The sequence below is a fragment of the Apus apus genome, chromosome 1, assembly GCF_020740795.1.
Source record: "Apus apus isolate bApuApu2 chromosome 1, bApuApu2.pri.cur, whole genome shotgun sequence".
Classification (NCBI taxonomy): Eukaryota; Metazoa; Chordata; class Aves; order Apodiformes; family Apodidae; genus Apus; species Apus apus.
This window is the reverse complement of record NC_067282.1, coordinates 152,899,584-152,925,062: the sequence shown is the minus strand read 5'-3', so window position 1 is coordinate 152,925,062 and position 25,479 is coordinate 152,899,584. Positions and strand designations below refer to the sequence as shown.

The 25,479-nt window shown below is 46.9% G+C and overlaps 1 protein-coding gene across 5 annotated transcripts in view; it reads right to left on the bottom strand.

The window, feature by feature from the left end:
• CACNA1I (calcium voltage-gated channel subunit alpha1 I) overlaps positions 1-24,497 on the bottom strand; it is a 181,589-nt gene extending 157,092 nt beyond the window's left edge. For 4 of the 5 annotated variants that reach the window (XM_051627380.1, XM_051627391.1, XM_051627420.1 and 1 more), the window contains exons 1-2: positions 24,414-24,497; positions 12,426-12,716 (exon numbers count right to left, since the gene is read on the bottom strand). In XM_051627380.1, the coding sequence (XP_051483340.1) occupies positions 12,426-12,695 (270 nt within the window). In that variant the 5' untranslated portion in view covers positions 12,696-12,716; positions 24,414-24,497. Of the gene's footprint in view, positions 1-12,324; positions 12,717-24,413 lie in introns of those variants that run through there. The other variant, XM_051627410.1, reaches the window with a different exon arrangement.
• Positions 24,498-25,479: the final 982 nt, after the last annotated feature.

Below are 25,479 nucleotides of genomic sequence, written 5' to 3'. Positions count from 1 at the left end.
CCTTCATTGCATATTCATGTGCTTTTCTTCCAAAAGATCCCTGCATTTGCAGAGAAGGATGGCATTCAGTGAAGATAGCAATATGACACCTACTTGGCCAATGGGCCTTACGGAAGTTTGCTGAAAGCAGGGAAACAGAAATAAGCGGGAGAGCAAAGCACGCAGGCTGTGGGGCAGGGACATTACCTCATCTCATGAACCCTCCATGTGACGCTCCCATCCCACCCCTTCTCAGTGCAGCCTGAGCCCACCAAGCCCTCCAGCCTGCACCACTTGGACTCACTGTCCCAGCTTTTGCCTTCCCAGCCAGCTTCTTCCCATCCAGCTCTTCACCTGCCCCACTCTGATTACCTGTCCCCCCCACATCAGCCTTGCCTAGCCCACCCAGTCCCCCCTCCAGGTTTATCACCTATGCTATCACTCCCCATTCTCTCCCCTGTGGCGGGCAGGTATCTGGTGGAAAAGATTTCCACCTCCAATCCTTGTTTGCTGCCTGACCCTCTGGACTCATTTTCCTCTTGGACTTCTCAGTCCCCCAAAAATCCTTCCTAAGATTTTTGCCTGGTTCCCATCTCCCAGACCTCAAATTTAAAATTTCATTAAGGGATAAACAGATCCTTACAATGGGAAAAATTGGGCAGGTTTAGAAAACTACTTAACCATCTCATGTAATAATAGAAACTGAGTCTTCCAATTCCTCAGGTTATTTGTATATAAGGCCCTTGTATAAACCATAAGACTTCAGAGATCCTGCTGCACAGAAAATGAGGGAAAAACATTACTCAGCATCCAGCAAGGAAGAAACTGTGTATTAGCAAGTGGTCATCCATGTGGAGAAAGACAACAGGGTCAACCTATAAGAAATAGAAACTACAAAGCTGTAGCACGGAACAAGTAAAATGCTACAAGCAAACAGTGAGAAGACTGCTGCCTTCAAAGGCTTCTCCTGTGTAAAACAGTGGGCTACCCTCTAGGGCTCCCCCTCCAGTCGCTAAAATACCATTTCCAAAGAGAACTCCAGATAGGAAGACAAGAGCAGTTGCCTGCACAGAAGCTGCTAAACAGTTGGTTGACAAGTGTGGAGAAGAGAGGAGCAAGCTTGAAAGCAGGGAAGGATCCTACTCCATCAAGGAAATGAATCAGAAATAAGCCACAGGGAAAGAAAAAAGCAAGCAAAAGAATTACTTTGAGGAAAAAAATAACATCCTTCATTAAGAAATATCACAGTTGGCCAGTGGCACTGAACATCAGACAGTACCACAAAGGCAATATATTATTACTGTTGCACTTCTATGAGTGTGTCTTTTTTAATATAACTCACTTAGGACAAAACCCCGTTCAAGGCCTCACCTGAATCTCACATATGGACAAAGCAGAGCCTGCCAGATTAACCCATAAAACCAGGAGACTTACTCAGCAAAAATTACATCACCAATTGGTAAAAAAAAAACAATGACATAGAAACTACAATACATCACAAAGCATACTTCAAATACGTTTCAGCTTCATTCTTGATAATAGTATTTGTTAAAGCATGAGAGCTGGCTGGTAAATAACCTGTAGCACATTTTGTAGACAATAAGGACATTGTATTTATAAGGGGACTTAGGGTCACACTAGAGTGCCAAGTTCTTGGCTGAGAAGCAAGATGCAGGTAAATGTAGGAAGCATCCTTCTGGGATGTGTGAATGATGGTGCAAGGCAGATTTGCCAAGTACACCTTCATGGTGTTTTAGAGCGCTCCCAAATAATAAGCAGGGCTTGGAAGGCAAACAAAGATTTTGGATGTCTGACTTGAGGGACTAACAACCTCTGCATGGAATAAAATATCTCCGCCCTCAAATATTGAGCTCCTGCCTCTTCCATGTCATGAAAGAGAACAGCTGCTGTTTGCTACAAAACTGCCTATTTAAATAGGGAGGTTAATATTTTACCATGTGTTTTCTTTCCATTCCTTCCCTTCTTGCCTGTTGAGGCAAATCTTACAGCAAGCATTACAAGCACTGGATTCAGCAGCTTTCTACTTTATGAATTTGTACTGATGTTAGCCCTTTTCATCCGTGACTCTTTAAGAACTGAAATCCCACAAGAGGTACATTCGGTTCACTCTGCCTCTCAAGACATCATTTCTTCAAGCTGCAAGCAATCTGAAAGCCCTTGTGGTATTTCAGCATTTATGCTGCTCTGGGGAGGCAGTAATAAACAAAAGCAAGTTATTAAAGTAAAGATGAAACAGCTCTCACAAAGGTTTAGGAGTCAGGAATAAGGCTGAGACAGCAAGGGGGGTTCAACTTTTCTAAGCAAGCCCTTGAGCACCTTGCTCAGCTTCCAAGCTGGGGCACAAGGCCAGGAGACTGTAGACATGCATCTCCCAGCCAGCACATTGAGCTCACACCTATCTGCATCTGCCCACAAGAGCCAGCCCTGGTCAAAAGGGATTAGCAGAAAGCCAGCTACCTCCAAGACGGGACCAGGGCCAGCTGCTCCAGCAGCATGTCTCACCCAACCTGGTCCGTGGGACGTTCACCTCCTAGCACTATGCTCCTGCTCTGAGGGTGGATGCACCCCTTGGACTCCACCATCCTGCAATGTGCACAGCAGTCCTGCACGTGGACAGCTCAGGATGGCAATGTCGGGGATGCCACTTGCATCATGGAGCACACAGGAAGAAAGCTGCTGACCTGGGCTAGAAATCAAATGCTCTAGAAGGAGATGGAAGCAGCCTATGAGGATGAGGAAGCAGCAAATCCCACCGCACCATGTAGCAATCCCCTCCACAGATGGGAAATCTGCTGTTTTCACAGGTAAGCTCTTGCCCTTCTGCAGAGCCCCAGCCTTTTCTCTCCTGCTAGCTAAACCACTGAGCTATGTCCCTTGTTAAAATCCTACCTTCAGATCTTTCCTTTAGCTCCTGATCATTCCCCCCAGGAAGCCTGTTGTCCACAGTACTAGCTGAGAAGGGCACTTCACAGAAAGAGCCAGTTCAAGGGCAGCTGCAATCAACACAGACAGGCTGCTGGCAGCAAAACCCAGGAATGACAGCAAGGGATTAAAAAAAAAAAAAAAAAAAGGAGAGGGGAAAAAATGACAGACTGCCACAGATGGAAAAAGGAGAGGGGAGAGACAGGGTGGCTAGTCAGAGGAGGGGCTGCTGGAGGAGTTGCTGGGACTCGGCAGCTCCAAATAACACTCAAGGAGGGGGAGCAACAACAGCTTCTATAGACTTGAGCACAGTAGGCGATGAAGAGGGGAGACTGGGGGAGAGAAATCTAAAGGAAGAAAGGATAAGCAAAGCATGTGGTTTTGTATCATTAGCAAGGACAGATTTCTCTTTCCTGCTGGATGAGCTGCAGTAAGACAGTGTAAAGGGCACTGCTGTCTCAGGGGACAGATGGTCACCCACATCACAACTCCACATGTCCCCATCCTGCCCAAGTGAGCTGCTCTTGTCCCGTGATCTGCACTGATACAACAGGCAGGGGGAAAGCTGGAGAAAGGGGAGGCAGGGTTGGGCATCCTTCAGGCAGGAAGGCTTACCTAAGATCTTTATCTCCATCCCCACTGGCTGACCTGGCAGTCAGTGCTGGGCAGGTAAAAGCTCTTCCAACCACAACACTGCACTCAACCACCAGCCCCCAGACCAAGCAACCCATCCAAACCCCTTTGCAGGTCTTCTAGCAGGAGGGTTATGTCACCATCACACCACCTCCTTACTCACTTCATCAGTCCTTGAGGGCAGTCAATAAAGATCAAGCACTCAAGCTGATTCTCTCAGCTCTATCAGCCTTTGACACCACTGATTACAAGGATTTCTGGAGATGCCCATGAAGCTCAGCAGGAATTTGTAGCATGGTGCCAGAGTAGCAGTTTCCACTTATCACTTCCCATCAGTTCCTGTCTTACTACTTCTTAATCAGACGTCACTTTTACAAGTCCAGCTGAATTCTTATCTGCCTTCTTTGTTCATCTCAGCCCCATCACATCAGCCTCCCTCCCTAGCTGCTGGTCACAACTCTGCTGTCCTATCAAGCCAAAATAAAACACATTCCCCTCAGCTAGCCTGTCTCCTCCTCGAAAGCTTTTTCTGAGATGATCCCTCCTCTTTCCTGCAACAGATCCCACAGCACCCCTCCAGGAAGGGAAGGCAGGTAGGGCAGCAAAGCCAGCAGCAGCATTTCTTTCCCTGATGGAGGAACACCGCTGATCTGAGGCAGCACAGCACAAACCCACAGCCCAGGGAGAAGCATAAACCAAGAGCAGGGCAGGTCCACTCCACTAACTGATTCTGTCCCTTTGAACATCCAGCCTGGCCTGTTGGCACTTCCCACCACTACTCAGCCCTCCTCCTGCTGGCTCCACCAGCCAGAGGCTGCAAATCCCATTTCAGAGAAGGACACTTCAAACATGACCTCCTTTGCCTCTGCCCCATGGCAGGCAGTGAAGCACAGGAGAGGCAGTGGCATGGAGATGTGCAATGGAGTCAGGGAAGGGACTGGCCAAGGTGTACTGGGCCAACCAGAACCAGCAGGCAAAGTGAACACAGGACAGAAGTAGGTGCAAGCTTCAGCCCAGTCCATCTTACACCAAGCTGCAGCCTTCCTACATTTCATCTTCCAAAGTCAGTGTCTCTCAAGGACTATAATGATCTTCCCAGCTTAGAGGCTGACAGTTTTCCAGGCTCTTTGTTCCTGCTCTTTCTGTAGGTCTGAAATGGGACATGTTTTTCATGCAGACTTTCCTCTTAACCACCCTGGGACCAGTTGCAGAGCATTTGGTGCAGAAGAGCTTCAACTCTTAACCATTCCTCACCTGAAGCAGCAGCTTCTGTCAAGTATTATGCCCACAACACACAGCAAATTCAAACTGACTGCAGGCCCTTCCCCATGGTCTGGAGTGGGAAGAGTGGCAAGTCCTCAAATAGGCAGCTGGTCAATTTGTTAGTGGTTGATTGCATTATTTAATTCACATTGTTATGACAGAACATGGAATTAGAGGTCTGGATGGAGTATTCTGTGGGTCTCAAATTCAAAATTAGTATTTTAATTGCCCTTTATTTCTCCAAAAGCCCCCTCACACACCCTGCTTCAGTGTTCACAAAGGCTGAAAAAGGCATACTGACCATTTTTCAGAAAATAAATAGTTCTTATCTCCAAGAAAAAATATATTCCAGTGAATAAACACAATATGCTCCTGAAGGATTATTCAGCATTTGTTTCTGTTCAGCAACATGCTTTGCAGAGGGACGGGGAGGTTCTCCAAAGCAGGCACCACTACCATCCCCTCATTCAGCTGAGCACATCGTCCCTCTCCTCTGCCCTACCAGGTACCCCCCAGGCTGGCACAAACCACACTCTGTCCTGGATAACATTGTACTATATGACAAGATGAGATTTAATCTTCCCAACTTAGCCTGAAGAGCAACAGCTGGTGCCAATAAGTGTGTTTTTACGAGGTATAGCAGAACAACACTGATTTTCACCAGACAAGGATAGGACTTTCATCCTCTATTCTCTTCTGCCTGCCTCCCCACACATTCCACATTCATTGACCAGAAATCAGGGACCATATTGAGATACCTAGTAAAAAGCTGTTGCAGCACAAGTCCTAGTCCCACCTTCCTGAAGCACCAGGACATGGAGCATTAGCAGGTCTTTTATTGCTTTTGGCAGGTATTGGTGGAACAGGACAGTACACCATACAGAAAAAAAAAAAAAAAAAAACAACAAAAACCACCTCTGTCCTAAACCATAGTCTCCTCTCAGTATTTTGCAGTTAAGTCCTTCCTCCAACAGTAGGAACCTATCCTTCAGTGACAGGGAAAATGCTCAGAGCTTTGCATGAAGACAGCAGATATGCACTAAGAATATTTTTCAGCCTTATTTCTGATTTTTTCTATTTTTGTAGACCCTATGGACATAAAAGCTTCAGATAGACAGAGCTCTGGTTTTGCTTGTGTTGTGCCCTGGTTCATTTCCAAACTGTGGTCTTTGACTTCTCACTTTAAAAACCTCCAGAGAATAAGGGATGGGAAGCAGTAAGATATCCTGTCTCAGCATTTGTGCTTAAATATACAGGGCCAGCTTGCAAGCCAGCCAAATTTAGACCTCATCCCTTTACATCTGCCCACTTGCCTGGAATTGCGTACATCTCACATACACACAGCCCAGCCAATTTCTTGCAGATCACAAGCATGCAAATCCCCTTCAAACATATCCATCCTTTGCGTGCTACTAATGACAACATACAAGTTTAAATTCCATTTAGACTATGTCTGACTGGGCAAATGATCCTTCTAAACTTCCCACTGTAAAATCGCACATCAAATGACCCACACTAATGACACTCACTTGCCATTCCTTTTGCAGAGGCTGTTTCCTTCCCAACTCCTTGTGCAAATCCTGAGCACTATCAACCCCCTCGCCTCTGCCTACCAACCGCAAGGAAGAAACTGGGTTTCTACCCCAGGAAAGAAGCTGGAATTTACAGAACTACTTTTTCCCAATCCAGAGTTCAAGCAGACAGTGAACCTTCCCTTCTCCTGCCACAGAATGAAGATTGTCTGATATTTCATTATGGAAACACTAAAATGTTCGGACTGCACCCTTTCCAAAACTAAACCTTCTCCCTGCCTTCCCCTTCACCTCCTTCCGTAGCACCTGGGGACCCAAACAACATAGCAAATTCAAAAGCAGCCTAGGATCCCTGCAGTCCGCTACACAGAAGCTCCCTCTTTAGTAAAGAAGGAAAAACAGCCACCTCCAGAGAACCATCTTCCCCTCTGAAGGGATGGGTTAAGTTCAGCATGCTGAATTTCCTGCTACAGATGGGAGTCTGTCAAATGTCTACAGAAAGAGCCTGGATGCCTGGTTTTCAGACAGGTAGTCAGATGTGTTGAAGTTCAGCCATCTTCCCAAGAAAAGAATGAAGAATTAACAGGGAAATCAAGAGTCAGTTACAAGTATATGAAAAAACTGCTTTTAAAGCTCGTATTGTTAACATAGAAAGGGGAGAAGAGTAGTTGAGAGGAGGAGGATAGACTGGGCCTGGGGAGATGGCCATGTTGGTCCAGTGCATGCATTGCCTTCAAAAATTAATCAAGTTTATGGGCAATTGCCTTATTAAAAGTCATCCTTATTTGCCAATAGCAAACTTCATTCCACCAGTAGGGTGTTTGGCAGAGTGGCAGAAAAAAAAAACAGCAGGGTCTAAAGCAGGCTTGTGCCCTTCTCAATGCTGAAAAGCATTTGGTACGTGCCCAGTGGAGCACTGATGCCACTGACACTGCATTTCCACTGTAAAGATCTGGATCAGCTCAGTTTCCCATGCAACAGGAGCAACTGCAAAGTTGACTTAGCACATTGTGGAGTACAGAGAGGTTAGATAACCACTTAGAGGGGAAAAAAATAATCTTGCAGCTGTTTGTGCAACTGAGGTATACAGATGTATCTGTTGGCTGAAAAGTCTACAGAGCTGTGCAATCAACAGAAATCAATCCATTCCTAAGGGCAGCAACCTTTCCTTTTATAATTTATATATACACACACAAATAAATGTACACACATAAAAAGAAAAAGTAAGCCTAATCAGGGGATTGCAGGAGCCTTAAGACAGACATCAACAATTACAAGACTTGCAACAAATGTACAGCTGTTGTTTGCTTATTAATTAACTACATCCAGTTGTTTTGAAGACTGCATCCAGAGTCTAACAGTACACCAGGCAACAGCTTAAGGCAGAGACAAGTACAACACACTATGGAATCTGCATGTAAAATTTCACTTGCACAAAATCAAACTGCCCAAACTAGAATCTGACCAGGGTGTAGTACATAACACTTATTCACCCAAAGCTTAGTAATGAGCAAAAGATTGATCAGCCCCTTGGCCACACAGATCATCTGAAAAGTGATGGTTTGGCAGTGCATTGTCCCCATACATCCTGCCATCACCAGCTCAACATTATCAAGAAAAGCAACAATTACTGATCCACACGCACATAATTTTATTTTTTCCTCCAGTGATTCTCCACTCCCATCGGGGAGTGCCCGCATGAAACACCACTGTTGCCATCAACAACCATCCTATACTCCTTTGGCTCATATGCAAGTGATATCAGTGGCAACAGGCAGGGACATGGTGGGGAATAAACCTGTGTGTTTTCCCAGTTCCCCCATCGATTTGCCCAAGGCCAGCTCTGTTTCCTTGTGGACCAAGCACACAGCCCAGGCTGATAGAGCTGTCAGTACAAGTTACAGGAAAGGTACCCCCAAAAGCATGGTAGGACCTTAAAAGACAGGTACAATCGCAAAGCCCCTACTTGGAAGATCTTTAGAGCTAATGAGCTACAGGGCAGCTACTCAGTACACACAAGCAGCCACAGTAGTTTTCAGAAGCCACCCCGCTCTACGTCCCATAAAACACAGCTCCCGTACTAAAAGTTAAGTGTGCTCATAAGCTTTTGCACAACTGGGACCTGACCAGCTACTCCTAAACTGCTGAAATTAACTGGCAATGCAACACTTCACTGCCCAAGAGCAAAATAAGCCCAAGCAGACAAAACACTTCACGAACAAGGGAAGGGAGCTGCTATGTAACAAAAAGCAAGAAAACGACAGAGAGGTGAACTGCAGGGCCCCTCTCATTACTGCTACAGTTTTAGCATTGATTTTTTTTTTTTAATGGCACACTTCACTCTTGCTCTTGCTGTCATGTCAATATTATAGATACAACAGCAAAGGGAGGTCTGGGCCCCCTGGAAAGAGTTTCTTTTAAATAAAGGCTCAAAGGACAAACCAAATCTATTGCAGCTGACCCTTGGTACAGATGAAGTGTCAAGTCTTCATGGAAACCCAAGGAGTCAAAGGGCAAAGCAAGACATCGAGGCATCTCTCTCGTAATCTTCTCAGAATTTGCAAAATGCATCAGGATCCATTTGTAAGGCACCATATGGCATGCCCTGTATTTAGTCCCAAACATTTTATAAATTCATAAGACGAATGCTATGCTGTTGTTTTGGAAACAAGTTTTCACACTTTTCACCCTATTTCCCCCCTCTAAGATCGACACTAAATCCTATTTGACATGGAGTTTAGGTTTCATAAAAAGAAAAAACAAAACAAAACTTAAATCCTTCTCATAACTGTGTCTTAAATATCGACAGTGTTAACATTGTAGCTGCAAAACAGCTGCAAAACAGCCTCATGGTCTGCAATTTGGCAAAACCAACCTTGTGCCTGTTCATCAAAAGAGAAAACAGAAATCAACCGAAACAAACTGGTGACCAGGCAGGTTGCTCACATGGTGCATCACACCAGATTCCTTTCATAGAGCCTGGTCACCAGGACCCAGGCCAGATTCCAGGTGTGCATTGCACTGAAGACCTAGCTGATTAGACAGCAGTTACCTGTATCTACCAAGGTTTATCAGGATTTAAAAAAAAGTAAATAAATCTGTTCACAAACAAACTAGGGCAATTCAAGCATTCATTTGCATTATATGTGAAGCCACCCCAGAAACAAGTAATCACCTAACTTCAAAGCATCAGGCTCCTTTGCACCATAGAGCACAACAGCAAAAAGCACCATAAATACTCATTTTGCAGACAAACACCCCAAGTTTCACATGAAACATAGTCGCTGTCTTAAAAGGGAGTTAAGAGTCCATAATATTTGCAATAACAGCATCACACATTGATATGCTAAAGGGCACCCAGAAGTGAACTTAAAGCACAGGTATAAGTGCTTCCTTCTCCTCTTGCTGCACTGCAGCAAAGGACTATGGCAGTTGTTTAATAGCACATAACAAAATTGCAGGACTGCTCATGGAAGGAGAAATAATCTTTAGGGGAGGGGGAGTTAAGTAGGCAGAATGCAATTACCTAAATTGAAATTTGGTGGTTAACGACCTCATGCTTACAAAAATTACTACATAGTCTTTAACGATCAGAGCTTCCATTTTAAGTCTCATTGACAGTGCTTCCATAAAAATGATCATGAAGCTCATGGCCCAGTAGAAAGTCAATGAGAAGATTAAGAGGCTTTTAATTAACGCCCCATCTTTTTTGCTGAATCTTCAGGAAGGCCCAGGTGCTGCCCTGCGAGAGTGACTCACCCTGCCTCTGCTTGGCATATGAATGCTGGAGACACAACAGCCCAATATAATACAGATGAAAAAAACTTCAGAAGGGGAAAAAAACACATAAATATATATCCTGCATTTGACTTTCATAGAAGCATCCCTTGCAAGGGGGCCAATTTCCAGCCAGGAGAGAGTCATCTGCCACCAGGCCATGGAACTATATCATTTATATGACACTAGCAAAAAACCAAACCAAAACAAAAAAACCTTCAGGGTGCAAAAACAATTCTTCATTTGAAAAATTATGGAAACTACTTACTGCATGATCCATTCAAAATCAGAACCTCAGGGGGGAGGAGGAATCAAAGGAGGAGCTCAGCTCTCTCCACTCAGTCTCCGCTTTTCAATCTCCTAACCTCACACAGCTGACCTGAAATCACAGATCTGAAACAACTCTTCCAAAAGGTTTCTGGCAGCCCCACCATTGCCCTTCATTCCCCAAAGTCACATGTAGCCAGGTGTAACGTCATCAACTGGTGATTGCATGAGGCTTCTTCCTTCCTTCTCTCTATAGCTTCTACTATGAAAAAGTCCTTTTTACACTCACATACCATGCATGTATGAGGGCTAAAACACAAGTAACATTCAAACACTAAGATGGGCATACAGCATCAAACTTATTCAATAACACAGTTGTAATAAATTAAAACAAGCTCCTTGCTGTATACCATAATGGGGGAACTGTTTTGATTGACTTTTTAGCCAAAAATAGGGACATGCTTGGCTCTTCTTCCACCCCCAAGCTCCTTGCCCCATCCAAGAGCAAATCTTCATCCCAAACATAGGCTATTAGTCTTCCCTCATCCAGCCTTTGCCTTGAGGCTTTACTGTGAGCCCACCACATGCCGGGACAAGATTTGCAGGATGAAATAACCAGCACAAACACACATTGATTGAAAAGCAATGCATAATTCAATATGAAGTTTTAAAATTTTAAGGAGCAACCAGTAGAAAAGACACAGAAAACCTGAATCTCCAACAAGTTTTCAGTCACAACCTGTGCTTGAGACCACAACATCTTTTTAAGAGCTTCTGAACTTTAAGATAAGAGCTCAGAGCTGAAACTCAAACCTTTTCCTACACTTGACATTGAAACAAATCTCCATATTCATGAGCTGCCTAAGGTCATCTGTTGTTGACAGCACCTCAAGATTTCACCTGGGGTTTGACTCTTGAAGCTGAAAAGGCTCTTAAGAAACATTTTGTGAGTCTCCACTGTGTGGCCAGACACTCAGATTTAATCCATAAGTCAAAACCATAACAAGCTTCTTTTATAGAATATATCCACCTAACTAGGAAGTAAGAAAGTCCAGGTAGAAAATGCCACCAATTGAGACTTGAGTCCAGAAGAAGGTTTAAATAAAACTTTACACCAACCTCATTGATGATTCATCACCTCCTTCACTTTCTCCCCATCTGAAGGGTCCCACAATCCAAAGAGCAGCTGTTGCCTTCCCCGTTTTTTATATTGCATCAGGCTCAAGAGCCATGGAGGTTATGACTTCCTAGAGGCCTCACACCTAATGAGCTGGGCAGGTGGCCATCATTTGCCCTGCTGAGTTGCAGCAACCTTCTTGCAATCAAGGCACTAGTGTGAACAGTGACACACATGTGTGATTGCTGACCTCCTGTGCAAAGGAAGGACATGCTCACATCCCAGAGGTCTCTCCTGGGACATACGAGGCTCAGCATCAAACTCTGAACAGATTACCATTCACTCCTGGCCAGACATCACAGCAAGACATTGGCCAGACAGTGACATTGCACTGGTTGGAAAGGCAAAGGGTCACCTAGGTATCCTTGCAGTCGAGATCCAGGAGTGGTGGTTCCCTAACCAAGGGCAGGATGAGGTGTCACCAAAGCCTGTATGCTCAGAGGGAGGAGATACCTCTGCCATTCATGGTACCCGCCAATGAGCTACTGGGCTAGTGGCTATAAACCTGTCCCAGGGCAGCGATGAAATTGGAACTGGGAAGGGGAAGAAGAGGAACAGGCCTTTCTAAAATACATCTCCTTACCCCCTCACCCCTCACCCACCCTGTGACTGGGACTGTCAGCGGCTCTCTCTGAAGTCCCCTCTTTCATAATCAGCTTCTTTTGATCACACACTAAAACAGCTGAGGTTCTGCCTAAATGCAAGCAGGGAATAAAGCAGGTCATTAAATATGTAGGAAATGTCATTCCTTACCTGCCAGGTGCCCCGGTAGGGCAGGGAGTGGGAGAGATGGGGCAGGAGGGAGTGAGAGGCAGGGAAGAAGGGGAAGCTCTGAAAGGATATGGGTTGCACACCATTTTGATGCACCAGTTCCGTGGGCTGGTAGTCTGTTTCAAGCAGAAGAAGACAACTGGTGCCAAGTCGGGGTAGGGAACATCAGGATCCGGTGGGGAAGTGACTTCCTCATCCTCACCCAGCTCTGGAGAGGGCGGCAACTGCTCTGGCGGTGTTTGCTGCTCTGAGACCCCCAGATCCACTGGCTCCAGTGGGCAGACAGCAGAGGCATGAGGAGGCTGTGGGCCCATGGGCCAGGTGGAGGGAGGCTGGGGAACGTACTCTGCCATGCCAGCCGCAAGCGAGAACCCCTGGGGAGAAAGAGAAATGAAACCCACATGAGGAATCAGCAGCAAGAGCACAGCATGCTGGTGCTCTCCCAGCGAGTTTGGAGTGGGGGAGAGCTTCAGGATTGATGGCTCTGACAAATGATAAACCATGGTCACACTTTGTGCTGAAGCAATTTTAAGCAAAAGTCTTTTCTGCCAGTCCCTCCACCAAGACTCTTCTGGCTAGTCCTCTCTACGACTATTACTTAAATCATCCCTGTAGACTCTGAGACACCCTGGCACAGTGCTGCATCTCCTCAGGTGATGGTCCCACCTCTTCTGGAGCCAGACTGAGCACCTTAAAAGAGCACTGTGCTTTGGAGTGGCATGGACCTGTCCTGACACAACACAGTCATCTTACCCTCACAGTCCCTTCCACGGCCCTGCCAACCCCAGGTTCAGCACTGCAGAATGTTCAGAGAGTGCAGGTGGGTGTAGGAAGAGCAGAAGAACAGGTCTCATGCTTGATGGCACCCAAGTATTGCAGAGCACCATGCTTTTGCTTAAGAACATCACTTTGTTAGCTGGGTGCACATAATGTTGGTCTTACCCTGGGAAAATGCAAAGCCACATATTGTCCATTACACAGAACAGTGGAAGTTGCTTATCAAAGTGAGGGGAATGAAATAAAGTCCAAGGCCTGTATTTGGAGGTGTATTAACAGGGACACTCTTGGGAAAGAGAGCTTGCCTAAGGACTGCCTGATGGTGGCCTGCTGGGCACTTTCCTCCCTTCACCTTGTGCATGGAGTGCCTATGCTACCAGTACAGGTTTCAAAGCAACACAGGAGTCCTCAGACACACTGCAATACAGAATGGAGCTGGTCACAGCAGGAAAAGATGTGTCTGTCACCAGGATCCATGGCACAGATCTCATCTCCTCACACCCTAATCATAGTTTATCCTCCCAGAGTCTCAGCTCAAACCACTTCAGCATCACACACCCACACGTCTCTGATGCTGCTGCTCTGCCTCGATGTGCTGCACCCTCGACGTTTCAGCCCAAGATCCCTTTGATGATCACACTGCTGGATCCATGATCTCCAGTGCTCCCTAAAGCATTCATCTGCCAGGTTCAGGCAACTTTTCCACCTTAGGCTGCAGTTTCCCGTTATCCCCAGTTAAGACCATGCAAGTACTGCCTACTCACTCTGTTCTTTCAGCCCCCTGATCCAAAGCTTTGCTTGTTCTTCAAGGCTTGGTATTTGTCAGAGCAAAGAGTGGCAAGCACAGAGGTTTAGAAAGCAGATACAGTGTCCCTTAGGGGATAACACTGAGACTCTTCGAATTCATTACCCCAAAGACCTGCAGCTATTACAAATAAACCAGTATTGTGTCTCCTGACTGGCTTTGGGATGCTGTTCATGATTTTTTAACCCCTGTAACAAAAGTGGCAGCACTTCCTGCCACTTCCCACCACTCCTTCCCACCATCCAGCACCTCTTTTTTCAGTATCACCACATTTTAACACTGAGCACCCATGCAACTCCTTGTACCGCTCTTCCATTCCCTATTCCCACCAGCTCCCCACTGCTCTGAGCTGGCTCCCTTGCAGGTGGCTGAGCCCAGTTTCTTTCCTATTAACAACACGGAGGAGAAAGGTTAGCAGGGACAGCCAGGAGGAATGACTTATTGCAGTGCCCAGACCATCCACACTGACAAGGGCATGACAATTCCAAACTGTGATGTAGAAATCTTTATAATTAACAATACAAGAGAGCAAAGCAATGGGAGAAACCACCTAATCAGCATTTCCCTGCTTTCCCTCCAAGCAAGTGTTGAGAGCTTCTTCTCCATTTCATCACTCCCAGATTCACCTGGGACTTTAGGGTGCAGCTCTGCTCATGTCAAACACCTGTGCACTAATAGGGTAGTGTCTTATCACTCAAATTTGTGTATCCCAGAGTGACTCAATAGATGTCATATGGACTCAGAACCAGCTGAATCCTTTTGGGAGTCCAGAAGCAAAATACCGTCCTTAAATGACATCTGGCCCATTGGAGATGTAATACTCCTATCCTTTTTGAGAGCAGATCCTGCTCTGCCACCCAAACCAGCCCCAAGGCTGTGAACATGGTGTACTTTGTACATTAAGCAGGATTAATATGTCATGTCAAAAGAGGGAGAGGGAAAACCCAAGCAGTGGGGAGCTTCCAAGCTCTTTATGTCAGCCAATTCTCCTGTCTCAACATGAAAGGGGAAGGGAGTAATTTGCCTGCTGGAGACAGATCCAAGATCCTCACCACTAGCAGCTCAGATCTTAGATTCATAGAATCAAAGAAGGTGTGGATTTGGAATAAACCTTTAAAGGTCATCCAGTCCAGTGCCCCCTGCAGTGCACCGAGATGGGGAGGCTGGAATCAGGTATTTCCACTATTTTGGCCAGGCTGCAACTAAGCAATGCTAAAATTTTCTCTGGGTTGCAATTAGTGGTCTGCCCATGCTGTAGCATTGCCATGTAACTTGGTCAGAGTGAGCCTGATACAGTATTTTAACCCAGGAGAGGCCCTATTTAAATCAAAGTGACCAAGTGGAATGAGTTGGCACATGTGCGTATGCAGAAAATGGTGCATCAGCAGAAAGGGTTCATAACCAGCTAAAATAAGACCAGACAGGATTATAAGGCCCCAGAGCTTGCCTTTGGGATGCCCCCAACCTCCCCTTTGCACAAGCACTGCTTACTGTGACAAGGGCAACACAAGAGAACAATTAGATGGTCACAGGGTGGCCAGGTGCACGTTCTTCCTATTCAGCCTTTTGCTCAGGCAAGCCTATCCCCAGGTGGTGGCAGGTCAGACCCACCAATGAAAATCAAATCCTCCCCATCCCTTACTTTCCTTTTCTAGCCAAATGCCCCCCAAATGCATGAAAACCTTCCCCTCTGCAAGTCGCATACGGCTGGAGGAGCGATTCCCCCCAGGGGAAGGGATGGTATTTGTGGGCTCCTCTTCCTGCACAGCCTGCACCAAAGCTTTCCCCAGGGTAAGGTCTCAAGTCTGCACTCCTCTGTTCATCCCTGAGGGCCATTTAAAACCACTGCCATCCCAAGCCAAGCCCCTGGTGGTCCTGCATCTGGCACGCACGCCTGCCTCGGACATGTGCGTTGGCAGGGAGGTCCTCGACTTGGCAGGCAGGGATGAAGGTGCCAGCCTCTGGCTCAGCCCTTCCCCACCTCAGAGAGAGCAGCTGGTCCTGCTGGACAGCAGGTTTTGTGACTTGGCTGAGGAAGAAGAGGGAAGAATACTCTGCAAAAAAAAGGGAAGTGGTGGACTTCACAAGCAGGGAAGATTGCTTGGGAGAAAAAGAAGATGTCACGATTCAGGGGAAGCACTTCAGATTGGAGGTATCTGTCCCTACAGGCCAATGTCACCTCCTGGCATGTATGACGAGAGTGCTGTAAGTAAGCAAGACCAAGGTGTCCCTTAGGCATTACTCCCCATCAGAAGCAGGCTCCTGGCTTCTCAGCATCCCTCCCTGCCCCAAGAGAGTGGCCATCAGTGACATTGGGTGAGGGACAGCTGATGGGACTTTTGCACTGCTCATGCAGACCTTTCCTGAAAACATCTAAGGTGCAGACAGGATAGGAGAGACTATTGCATCTTGCCAGTGAAGGAGTTTGTGACAACCAGACAAGAGAGGGAAATACTAGAGAGAGGTCCCCAGAGCACCATCCCAGTGCTGGAGGCAATCCACCCAGAGCTCAGTGGGACATTCCCCTCCCATGAGGGAGCACCCACAGACTTCACCTGCCCTACCACCATCCTTAGCCCCACACCCCTCAGCAGCCCTGCCCCAGGGCCATCCTTCTTCCCTGCACACTGCTCTCATGGGCAACACCACAGTCTCCAGCTGAGAGGAAAGCACAGAGTGTATTTCCTTTAAGAGCAGCCTTACATGTATACACACCTCCCATCCTGAGGGGGGACCAGTCCTGTGCAAACCATCCATCGTGATCATTCACAGATTGCTGTGAAGCAGCAGGAAGCACGGGAGCTGTTCTGTCCTGCTAACACCCTGCAACATCCTCTGAGAAGAGGGACAAAAATTACAACCTCCAGCTGGCATCACAGGGAAGGACGGCAAGGTGGCCCCATCAATGGGAACAGCACCTGTGGTGCACGTGCTTCTTTATCATCTCCAAAAGTCCATCTGAAAGTTGACAAGCATCTTGGGGCACAGCTCTTGCATCCAGCTTCACACAAACCCCGACTCATTTAAGGACTTCTCTGGCTGCGTGACATGTTTATGAATGCTCATGGGTGACCCCATTCGGTAGCTGTGTGTGCCTCCCAGGGTGGTCTGTTGTACACGGTTGTGAGCCCATGTTTGTTTGTTGCTATAAATGGCAAGTGCCAGTTATGCGTTATCTTTGATGCATGTGTCTGGCTGTGAGGATGTGTTAGTCAAACAGGTTTCATGATTTCAGCATTTGCCGTGGTACAATGTAATCAGTGGTACGTGGCTCCCTCTGTGTTGATATTCAGCTGGTGTGTTTCTCTGCCTGTTCATGTGAGGCTGAGCCTGTCCTTGTCTGCCTGTGCATGCGTGGAGGTGTATGGGTATGGGGTAAGGAACAGGGTCATTTTTATTAGGAGCTAATTTGAAAGAGGAGCTTTTACATCTCCATCATCTTAGCACCTCCTAATGCAACAGAATGTGTCGGAACCCAGCAGAAAGTGTTTCAAATGGCAACCGAATCCATCCTTCACAGGGGCTGAAATGCCCATGCACCCCTGAAACATGCCATCCACAGCCTGCACCAGAGCCAGGGCCTCCCAGCTACCCCACTTAGTCAAATGCCCACCAACCATCACCTTTCAGCTGCACACTGAAAGCTCATTGCTGTGCCTTATCTCCACATTTATTATTAATCCCTGCCAGATTGGTTTGGGAAGCTTCACAGCCTTCCCCTATATCCCCTCCTGGTTTCAGAGCTCTCCTCCTGCACAGGACAAGGAGCAGAAGAAATTCCTCTGTCCCACCAATCAGGAGAAGGAGCAGTGTAGTCAACACAGAACACTACTTATTGAAAAAGAAAATATAATAAATATAATATAGGTAAGCAAACTCTCCATCCCAAAGCATCTGCAAAAGCCTGTCCTCACCCTGTACCATAGGCAGCATCCCACAGGTGTAGAAAGAGCAAGCTCAGACATCCTGGACTCTCTAGCCCTTATCATCACAGCTGATGTCCACCACGTTGCTCCTCCCTCACGTGGCTGGGACACCTCTTCCTGGTCATGCCTCTGGTCCCTATCCCTGGCACAGCAAAGTTAGGATTTGCTTACACTGCTAAGAAACCTTTGGCCAAGCCTGAAGGAGATGTTGCAGAGACCAGTAAAGGTGTTGTTGGAGGGATGGGAAAAAGGTAAATAAGAGGAGAAGAAAAGGCACACAAGCAGCACAGTCAGTTTGGGTTCAAGAGGTAGTTTCCCAGTGGAAAATCATTACTCAGTCTTAACTATGTGATGCATTTGTGGCCCAGAGGTTAGTGCTACTGAAGATCTTGGCCTCATCCCATTGCTCCCCAGGGAATACACATGCTCACTTTCAACAAAACATTTTCACCTTTGCTGTCTGAAATAAACAGGAACCCTTTGGGTGTCCTTCAGGGGACAACTCTCCACTGTAACAGGTCTGTCCATGGGGAGGTTCTGCCCCACAGCCAGCGTTTTCCCTTTCCAGCCTGCCCCGCTTTGCTTCCTGTGACCCTCTTCGGTCTCGCAATGCTCACAGCGATGCCTCCTCCTCACACACATTTCACAGGAGTGGATTCCTGTCAGGTCCTTACACTTAAAACACCGCTTAGCCACGCTAGTCATCTTTAGCACTTAATCCTTGCTCATTAAATGAATGTCCCTAGCCCCACGGTCGCTCTGCGCAGCTCCACGCTGAGCAGCGCCTCTCGCCTGTCACTGCCCTGGCGCTGCCGATGTGCCAGGCGCTGCCTCCTGCAGGGCTGGTGCCAGGGCTGGCCACAGAGACAGGCTGCCACCCTGATGTTTCTGTCACTGGCCCCGTCAGGCTGCAAGCCCATGTCTGATATGCCATCTACCGTCACACCTCAGTCGCATGGCGTGTGCTGTCCCCCCCCCCACCCCTCCCCAGGCCTTCAAACCCTGTGTTTCAGGTTACATTGTCCCCAGATGCATTAGCTTGCATTTTTCCTCAGATGAATCTCATTATGTAACGATCGGCCCATCCTTCTGACCTGACTAGTTTCTCTTTGTGTTATTTTTCTGCATCCCCCTCAGCAGGCACAAACCTATTTAATCATCATCCAGGAAAGTCATTAACATGCTGTTTACTCCCTCCTCCAAATCAGCAATGAAGACGTCAACTAAGATGGGTCTGATGAGGATGATGAAGAGGAAGCCAGTGGTCTCACAGGCTCCCAGCAGCAATGGCCTTAGGGCCATGGCCACATCCCCAACCCTTCAGCCAAAGTACAAGCACTTGCAGGAGAGATAAAACATGCAAATACCCTGGTTGTGCCTCACGGAGAAGCCCACACAGGAGGAACGGAGCTGCAGCTCCTGCCCACCACAAGTGCAGATGGTGCCCGGTGCTTCAGTTCCTGGCATTGCACCTGCACTGGGAGTGGATGGAGAAGGGCAGCCAGGGGCTGTGGCCAGGCTGGTCATTCCCACCTGGGCTAAGTCAGCAATGATAAACTCTGCCCTTGCACACCATCCTTCCCAGACCAGCTTTTCTGTCAATTTTGGTCCAGTGTCAAGCTTGACTCAGTTTCCCTTCAGGACTCTTGTGGTGAGCGGGTATAGCAAAAGAGCAGCACACAAGGGGCAGGGAGACCCCAGGAGACCCCCTGCTCCCTGTCACATCACAGCACAGGATGCAACCTCCTAGCCCTGCACACAGGTCTTTAGCCCACTTCCAGACTTTGTCCCAACCCACATCACCACTCAGAACTGCAGAGGAGATTCCCTGGAGTGGAAACGGAGGTGGGGAGAATCTAGAGAAGAGGCAGCACATCTAAAGGGAACACAATGTTAAGGGATATAACCAAGAGTTATATCTTACACTTTTTCCTCCCTATACATTACTGCCCTCCCCCTTCACCTCCAAACAAGACAATCTGCATAAACCCAGATGCACATTTGGAGCAAACTAGCTCTGGCAAAAACAAAAACTGAAAGGGAACTGAAGCTGTGTGGAGTGTGATGATGCCCCAGGCTCTGCCTCTAGAAAGGAGGGGGAATATGGGAGAGAAATATAGCTATGAAGATGGGATGGCTCCTTGCATCCCACATGATTTGACTACTGACACCGCTACTCATTTATATAAGCTTGAAAAGTCCCCTTCTCTCCCTGCTGCCATTAGGAAAACAAAACCAAACAAAACAAAAACAAAATCACTGAAAAGCAGCAAAGACACCAAATCAAGCATATTTGACCCCAGACCTGAAGTGGACCCCTGTAGTCTAAGTCCCATCCCTCCCCACAGCAGACAACCTTGCAAGGAAATGTAGTGCAAAACGGTCTATAAAAGAGTTAGCCCACCCTCCATCTCCCACCACCACTGCTGGCAAACTTAGAGCAGCTCCACAGGCAAAATAGGAAAGAAAAATAAAATGCCCAAGGACGATGACCAATTGAGGACACCACCACTGCTGAAAGTCCTCACTCTGGGAGGAGATGCAAGATGATGGTGGGCAGGGCACACTGCACACATACACTGCAGCAGCAGAAAGAGGATCCCACCCATCCTTGCCAGTATAACCTGTAGGAAAATCCACTCCTAACTTTTGTCCTGGCAAGTGACTTAATCAAGCCTGTCATCAGGGCACACTAACCTAACACCTGGGAAATGTTTTAATACCACTAACCTCACCTGTGCTCTCTATAAAGTTCTGGTTTTCTAGCCACAGCCAAACTCTGACACTTCAGAGAAAGGAAATAAAAATCTTCCCCCCAAGACACCACACAAATACTTGCAGCATCCACATCACAGCAGCAAAATCCCCAGCACTCACCAGTTCACCAGCTACCAACAGCGCAGGTCAGCAGCTCCTTTTCATCCCACTCAACCATGCAGCCATAGCCCCAAGCTCCAGTGGTTTTGCATGGAAATACCCCTTGCCAGCCCTCACCAGGACACCCCCATCAAGCTTTTCATGGAGGCACAATGGAGCAGGACATGGTGCCTTCACTGCAGATGGTGGTTATGTCAGAAGCAGAGACTAGCTGCCTGTTTTGGTTTTTTTTATACACATACACGCTTGATGAGAGGGGACAAGCCTTTCCTTTCAGAATTACCCCTCTGATCCTGTACGACACTCTGCAGGTGCTGGGAAACACAAGCCACTGCAGACAACACCAACCAGCAGAATTTCACACCAAGAGCCCGCAGCATGTCCACTTGCCCCCAGGCTTCAAGAACTGGTATCAACCTGCAAAGCCCCTGATGACAGAGTCTGGCTTAGCCAGGAGTCCACCTCCCTCCCACACCACCGCAGCAGCACACATCTCCAGTCCAAGGCAAGCAACAAGGCACTTTTTGAGATCTCATCATCACAATTAGTTCCTGATATGCTGGGCTGATTGCTCGTCAGGGCACACCGCAGTGCTCCAAACACGGTGGCCTGACAAGTACTGGGAAAGTGAGGAGTTTATTACCAAGTTAGTGGGTTGATTTATGCAATCTGAGTTATGATTAGGAGGCTTAAATAAATTTTGTATCAGCATAAGACATTTTTCAAACCACTATGTGATTTCTAAGAGCTTCAAGATATGCATTTCAAACACAGATGAGTAAACTAAACAGGCTGACTATATGAGGTCATTGTAAACAACAATGCACTTCTGCGCAACTATGAAGAAACCTTCACTTTCCAGTGACAAGTTGGGTTTTTCATATCTTGAATATTATTAAAATCAGCCCTACACTAACCCATCTTACAGACTGAAAAAACATGTCTAAGAAATGTTACTACCTGATCTTGCAGATCCACCTGTGCCACTTGATTTCTAAGCCCATCCACGGACCCAGCAGTTTTATCAAGGCTCTGTGCAAGCACAGCCATTCACCTGCTTACTTGAATTTGCAGGATTAGGACTTTGATTTAATACAATAATAAATTTATTTTAAATCAGTGGCCAGCTCTTTTAAAGATTCCTAACACTGTGTGTGCATTTCATGAGCTTCCAGCTGTAGATACTTGTTCTCTTTGAGAAAAATGAATTAAAATTGGAGCAAGTATATGGCTTCTTTGCAGCAGAGCCCAGAATTGCATACTTTTTCCAAAATTAAATGTGGCCAGGGCTCAGCCTAAGTCACCCTGGTCTGGGATATCCTCCTGGTGTACCTTGCTATGGATAGGACTGGGCAGGGCTCTAACACTAAACAGAGCTGTAGGTTGGGACCACGTCACACTGGGCATGGACACAGCTTCTGGAAAATTAAATCAGGCAGGAGTCTTGCAGGTGTGAAGAGGAAGGAAGGAAGGAAGGCTGTGGCTGTGCTGGGCCCCCTCTAGCCAGGTCCACTGCTTGAAAACACTCCTGAAGCAGCAACAAGGGTGGATTTTGTGAGAGAAAACAGGCAGGTTGGCATAACCCTCCCTTTATGATAAGCAGCATGATATGTCATATTGATGCGAGCTTCACAGGGCAAAACCCTCAGACATGGCAAATCAAACCTCCCTCCTTTTCCCCCATGGCTCCCCTCTGAGATATTCACCACCAGACCTCCTGGTGAAATGTGTGGATCTGCTGTTGCGTCAAGCTGGCCAGTGCTTAGACACACACTTCCTAGTATGATCTGAAGGAAAATTGCTTTTCCCCACTTTCCTGCTACAGCCAGGGCCAAGGCTTTTCAGAACAGGTACTATATCCTCTCACAGCCAGCCCAGTGCAGATGCCCTGCCAGTGGGCAGATAATCCAGTGTGATGCCCAGATTCAATCCCTGCCTGCCTCCCAGCTCCCCTGGGAGAGGATTGTGGCACTAGACCTTCACCAACAGGCATACACTGCTGCTGTTCTCAGGAAGCTCACATTTCCATGCCAATGCCATGAAACTAGTATGTTATTTAATGGAAGGAGAAACAAATGCTCTCAGTCCAGCAGCACAAGCCCTTGCAGGCAGTGGGCAGCTGCCTCCTGCCTGAAGCTAACGCTCCTGCCCAGACCTGAGGGATGGGGAAGCACTGGCTGGCATAGGGATGCTCAAAAGGTGTCCTTAAAATATAAAGGGAAGAGGAGGCAGAAACAGGGCTCTTGAATTCCCTTCCCAGTGCATTGAATTAAAAGTTTCTCTGCAGGTAGGGTGCTGAGAAGATAATGAGCTTGCAGATTTCCCTCTACCGACAGAGTTCACATGCGGCAGTGAAAACATAGAGGGGTGAGGGGGATGGAGGATGAGCAGACCCCTTCCTTCTTCTGAGATAGTGAATCCTCAGTCACCAGCCCAAATTTAAGACCAAGAGCTCTGCAACAACACACAGAAACAACTAACAACTAACATAGCAGTCTTCTAAGCAACAGAGATACAAAACCACTAGCAACCCCCAGATTAATTAGAAAAATGCTTTCTAATAGCAGAGAGAAAATGCAGGGCAAGTTCTGCATTTTGATGTTTACAGTTTTTATTTGTAACAATTTTCTGTGAAATTATGCATTTTCTTTTCTTTCTGTTTTGTTTGGGGTTTTTTTTTTAAAGCCCTTGGTACTTTTCACACAGCTGCTGGTACCAAGCAGAAAAAGGTATCCATTGAGAGTGTTACGAAAACCAGTATTGGCATAAAATATGCTAGATAATTGCCAGTCAACAATGCCTATTTTGGGTTCTTTTATTTTTTAAGTCTTATGTTTCACTCCCCCCAACTCCAACCAACAGCTTCCAGTGATGTACAGAAGATGATGCATTTGCTATATTAAAGTGCATCTTATTCCCTGTCCGTTTTCAGACACTTTGGATGTTGCACACACCACTGAAATGCAGTAATAATAATAAACAAAACAAGAAAAGACAATTTGTGAAACCTAAATCCAAGACCAAACTCTTGCTTTGCAAAGAAAAAAATACCCCAAACCCAAGAAGACTCTGAACAGTGAGATGGTTTTAAGAAAAGTTATATATATACGAGTCTCAGACAGTTACCTCTCCAGGGAGGAGATTTTGTCACCCTTCCTCTTTCCCACCATCCTTGCTCATTATAACCCTACAAACTACCCAGGGCTAAATTTTAAATTCCTGGGATTATTCACACTCCTTGTATCATTTATAGTCATGTATAAAGAGCTGCTGAATATGTGTGAGAAATACATTCCCTGCTGTAATCACTCATGGACGTGAACTACTGGACACACAGTCATTCCCTTTCCACCACCACCCCTGCCCGAAACACACACCAAAATCAATTACTGCTACTTGTTGGGTAAACAGAGGCAGCCTCACATCCATGGGCATTGCACACAGACATACATGTACAGCTCAACATGCACAGAGAAATAACTTTCCTCTCTGGAAAAATAGAATTATTAACATTACAGACATGTCCACCCTCAGTTTTTACTTCTGCCAGAGAGGAAACAGGTACAAAACAAAACAGGAATGATGCAGGTACACGGGTGGGCACAAGTTTTCTATTAAAAAGACAGCAAAAACAGGTGAAATGAGACAGACAGAGGGTTAGCCAGGTGTGCATGCGTCTCACCTACCTTTGCATGGAAAAGAAATCTCCAAGGGAGAAGTGTCCAAGTCAGAGAAGAAAATAAAATAATAATGAAGACGCTTTGAAAAAATTCCCCCACCAAGAAAAAAAAAAGCCCCCCCCCACCTCCCCCCCTTGCACACAGGCACCCTCACACACAGACACACACACCTCAGCGCCCGGGGAGGGGGCAAAAATTGGAGGAAAAAAGATCAGGATCAGCTGAGTGACGGGGAGCAAAGAACCTGCAGGCGAGAAGCTGGGAGTTGTGTTAGATCCGTGGCTGCAAGGACTGAGCGTGTGCAGGAAGGAGATGGTTTAAAAGGAGAATACATGGTAAGAAATTGTGGCTGCTCAGGCTGGAGGCTGAAGCTCTGGAGTCAGAGCAAAAGAAGAGAGGGCAAAAAAGGACCTCTTCTTTCGCAGGAGGGTCTCAGGGGCTCTGTTTGTGTGTGTATTGTTCCAGGAGGGGGGTGTTAAGAAGTGACAGGAGCTTCCTTCCAAAAAGGCCAGAAGGTCAAAATCGTGGGGCGCTGGGAGGTGATGGAGGTGTGAGTGGGGGCAAGTTTAGCTATTCCATGGTGGGAAAGCAAGAAGGAAGGGCTGGTGTGTGGTTTCTGTCTGTCTGTCTGTCTCTCTCTGTGTCTTATGGTATGTTCACCAACGGCTCATGGAGTGAACTGCACAGTGAGAGACAGAGAGAATAACTGTACAGGCAGAGAGGAAGAGAGAAACGCCGTCCTTACAGTGACACCAAATGTCTTTAGGGGAAACCTACAATTAGAGGCACAAAAGGCAGGAATTTTAGCAACACCAGAGGAAAGGAAGAAATCCCCTTGCACACTATTGTGCACCCACATCCACGGTGGGGTCTTGGGACAGCCAATTTTCTCCTCCGTTTTGTGAGGGACACCAGCTTTGGCAGGTTTGCCTTGCCCTGAACTTGTGAGGGTGTGTCCATCCACAGGCTACAGACCAAGCAGGTTAGAGAATTACCCCTGGGAAGAAAAAAAAAAAACAACCAACAACTTAACAACTCCCTCAAAATCAGTCCCTCCTTGTCCCCTCATCTC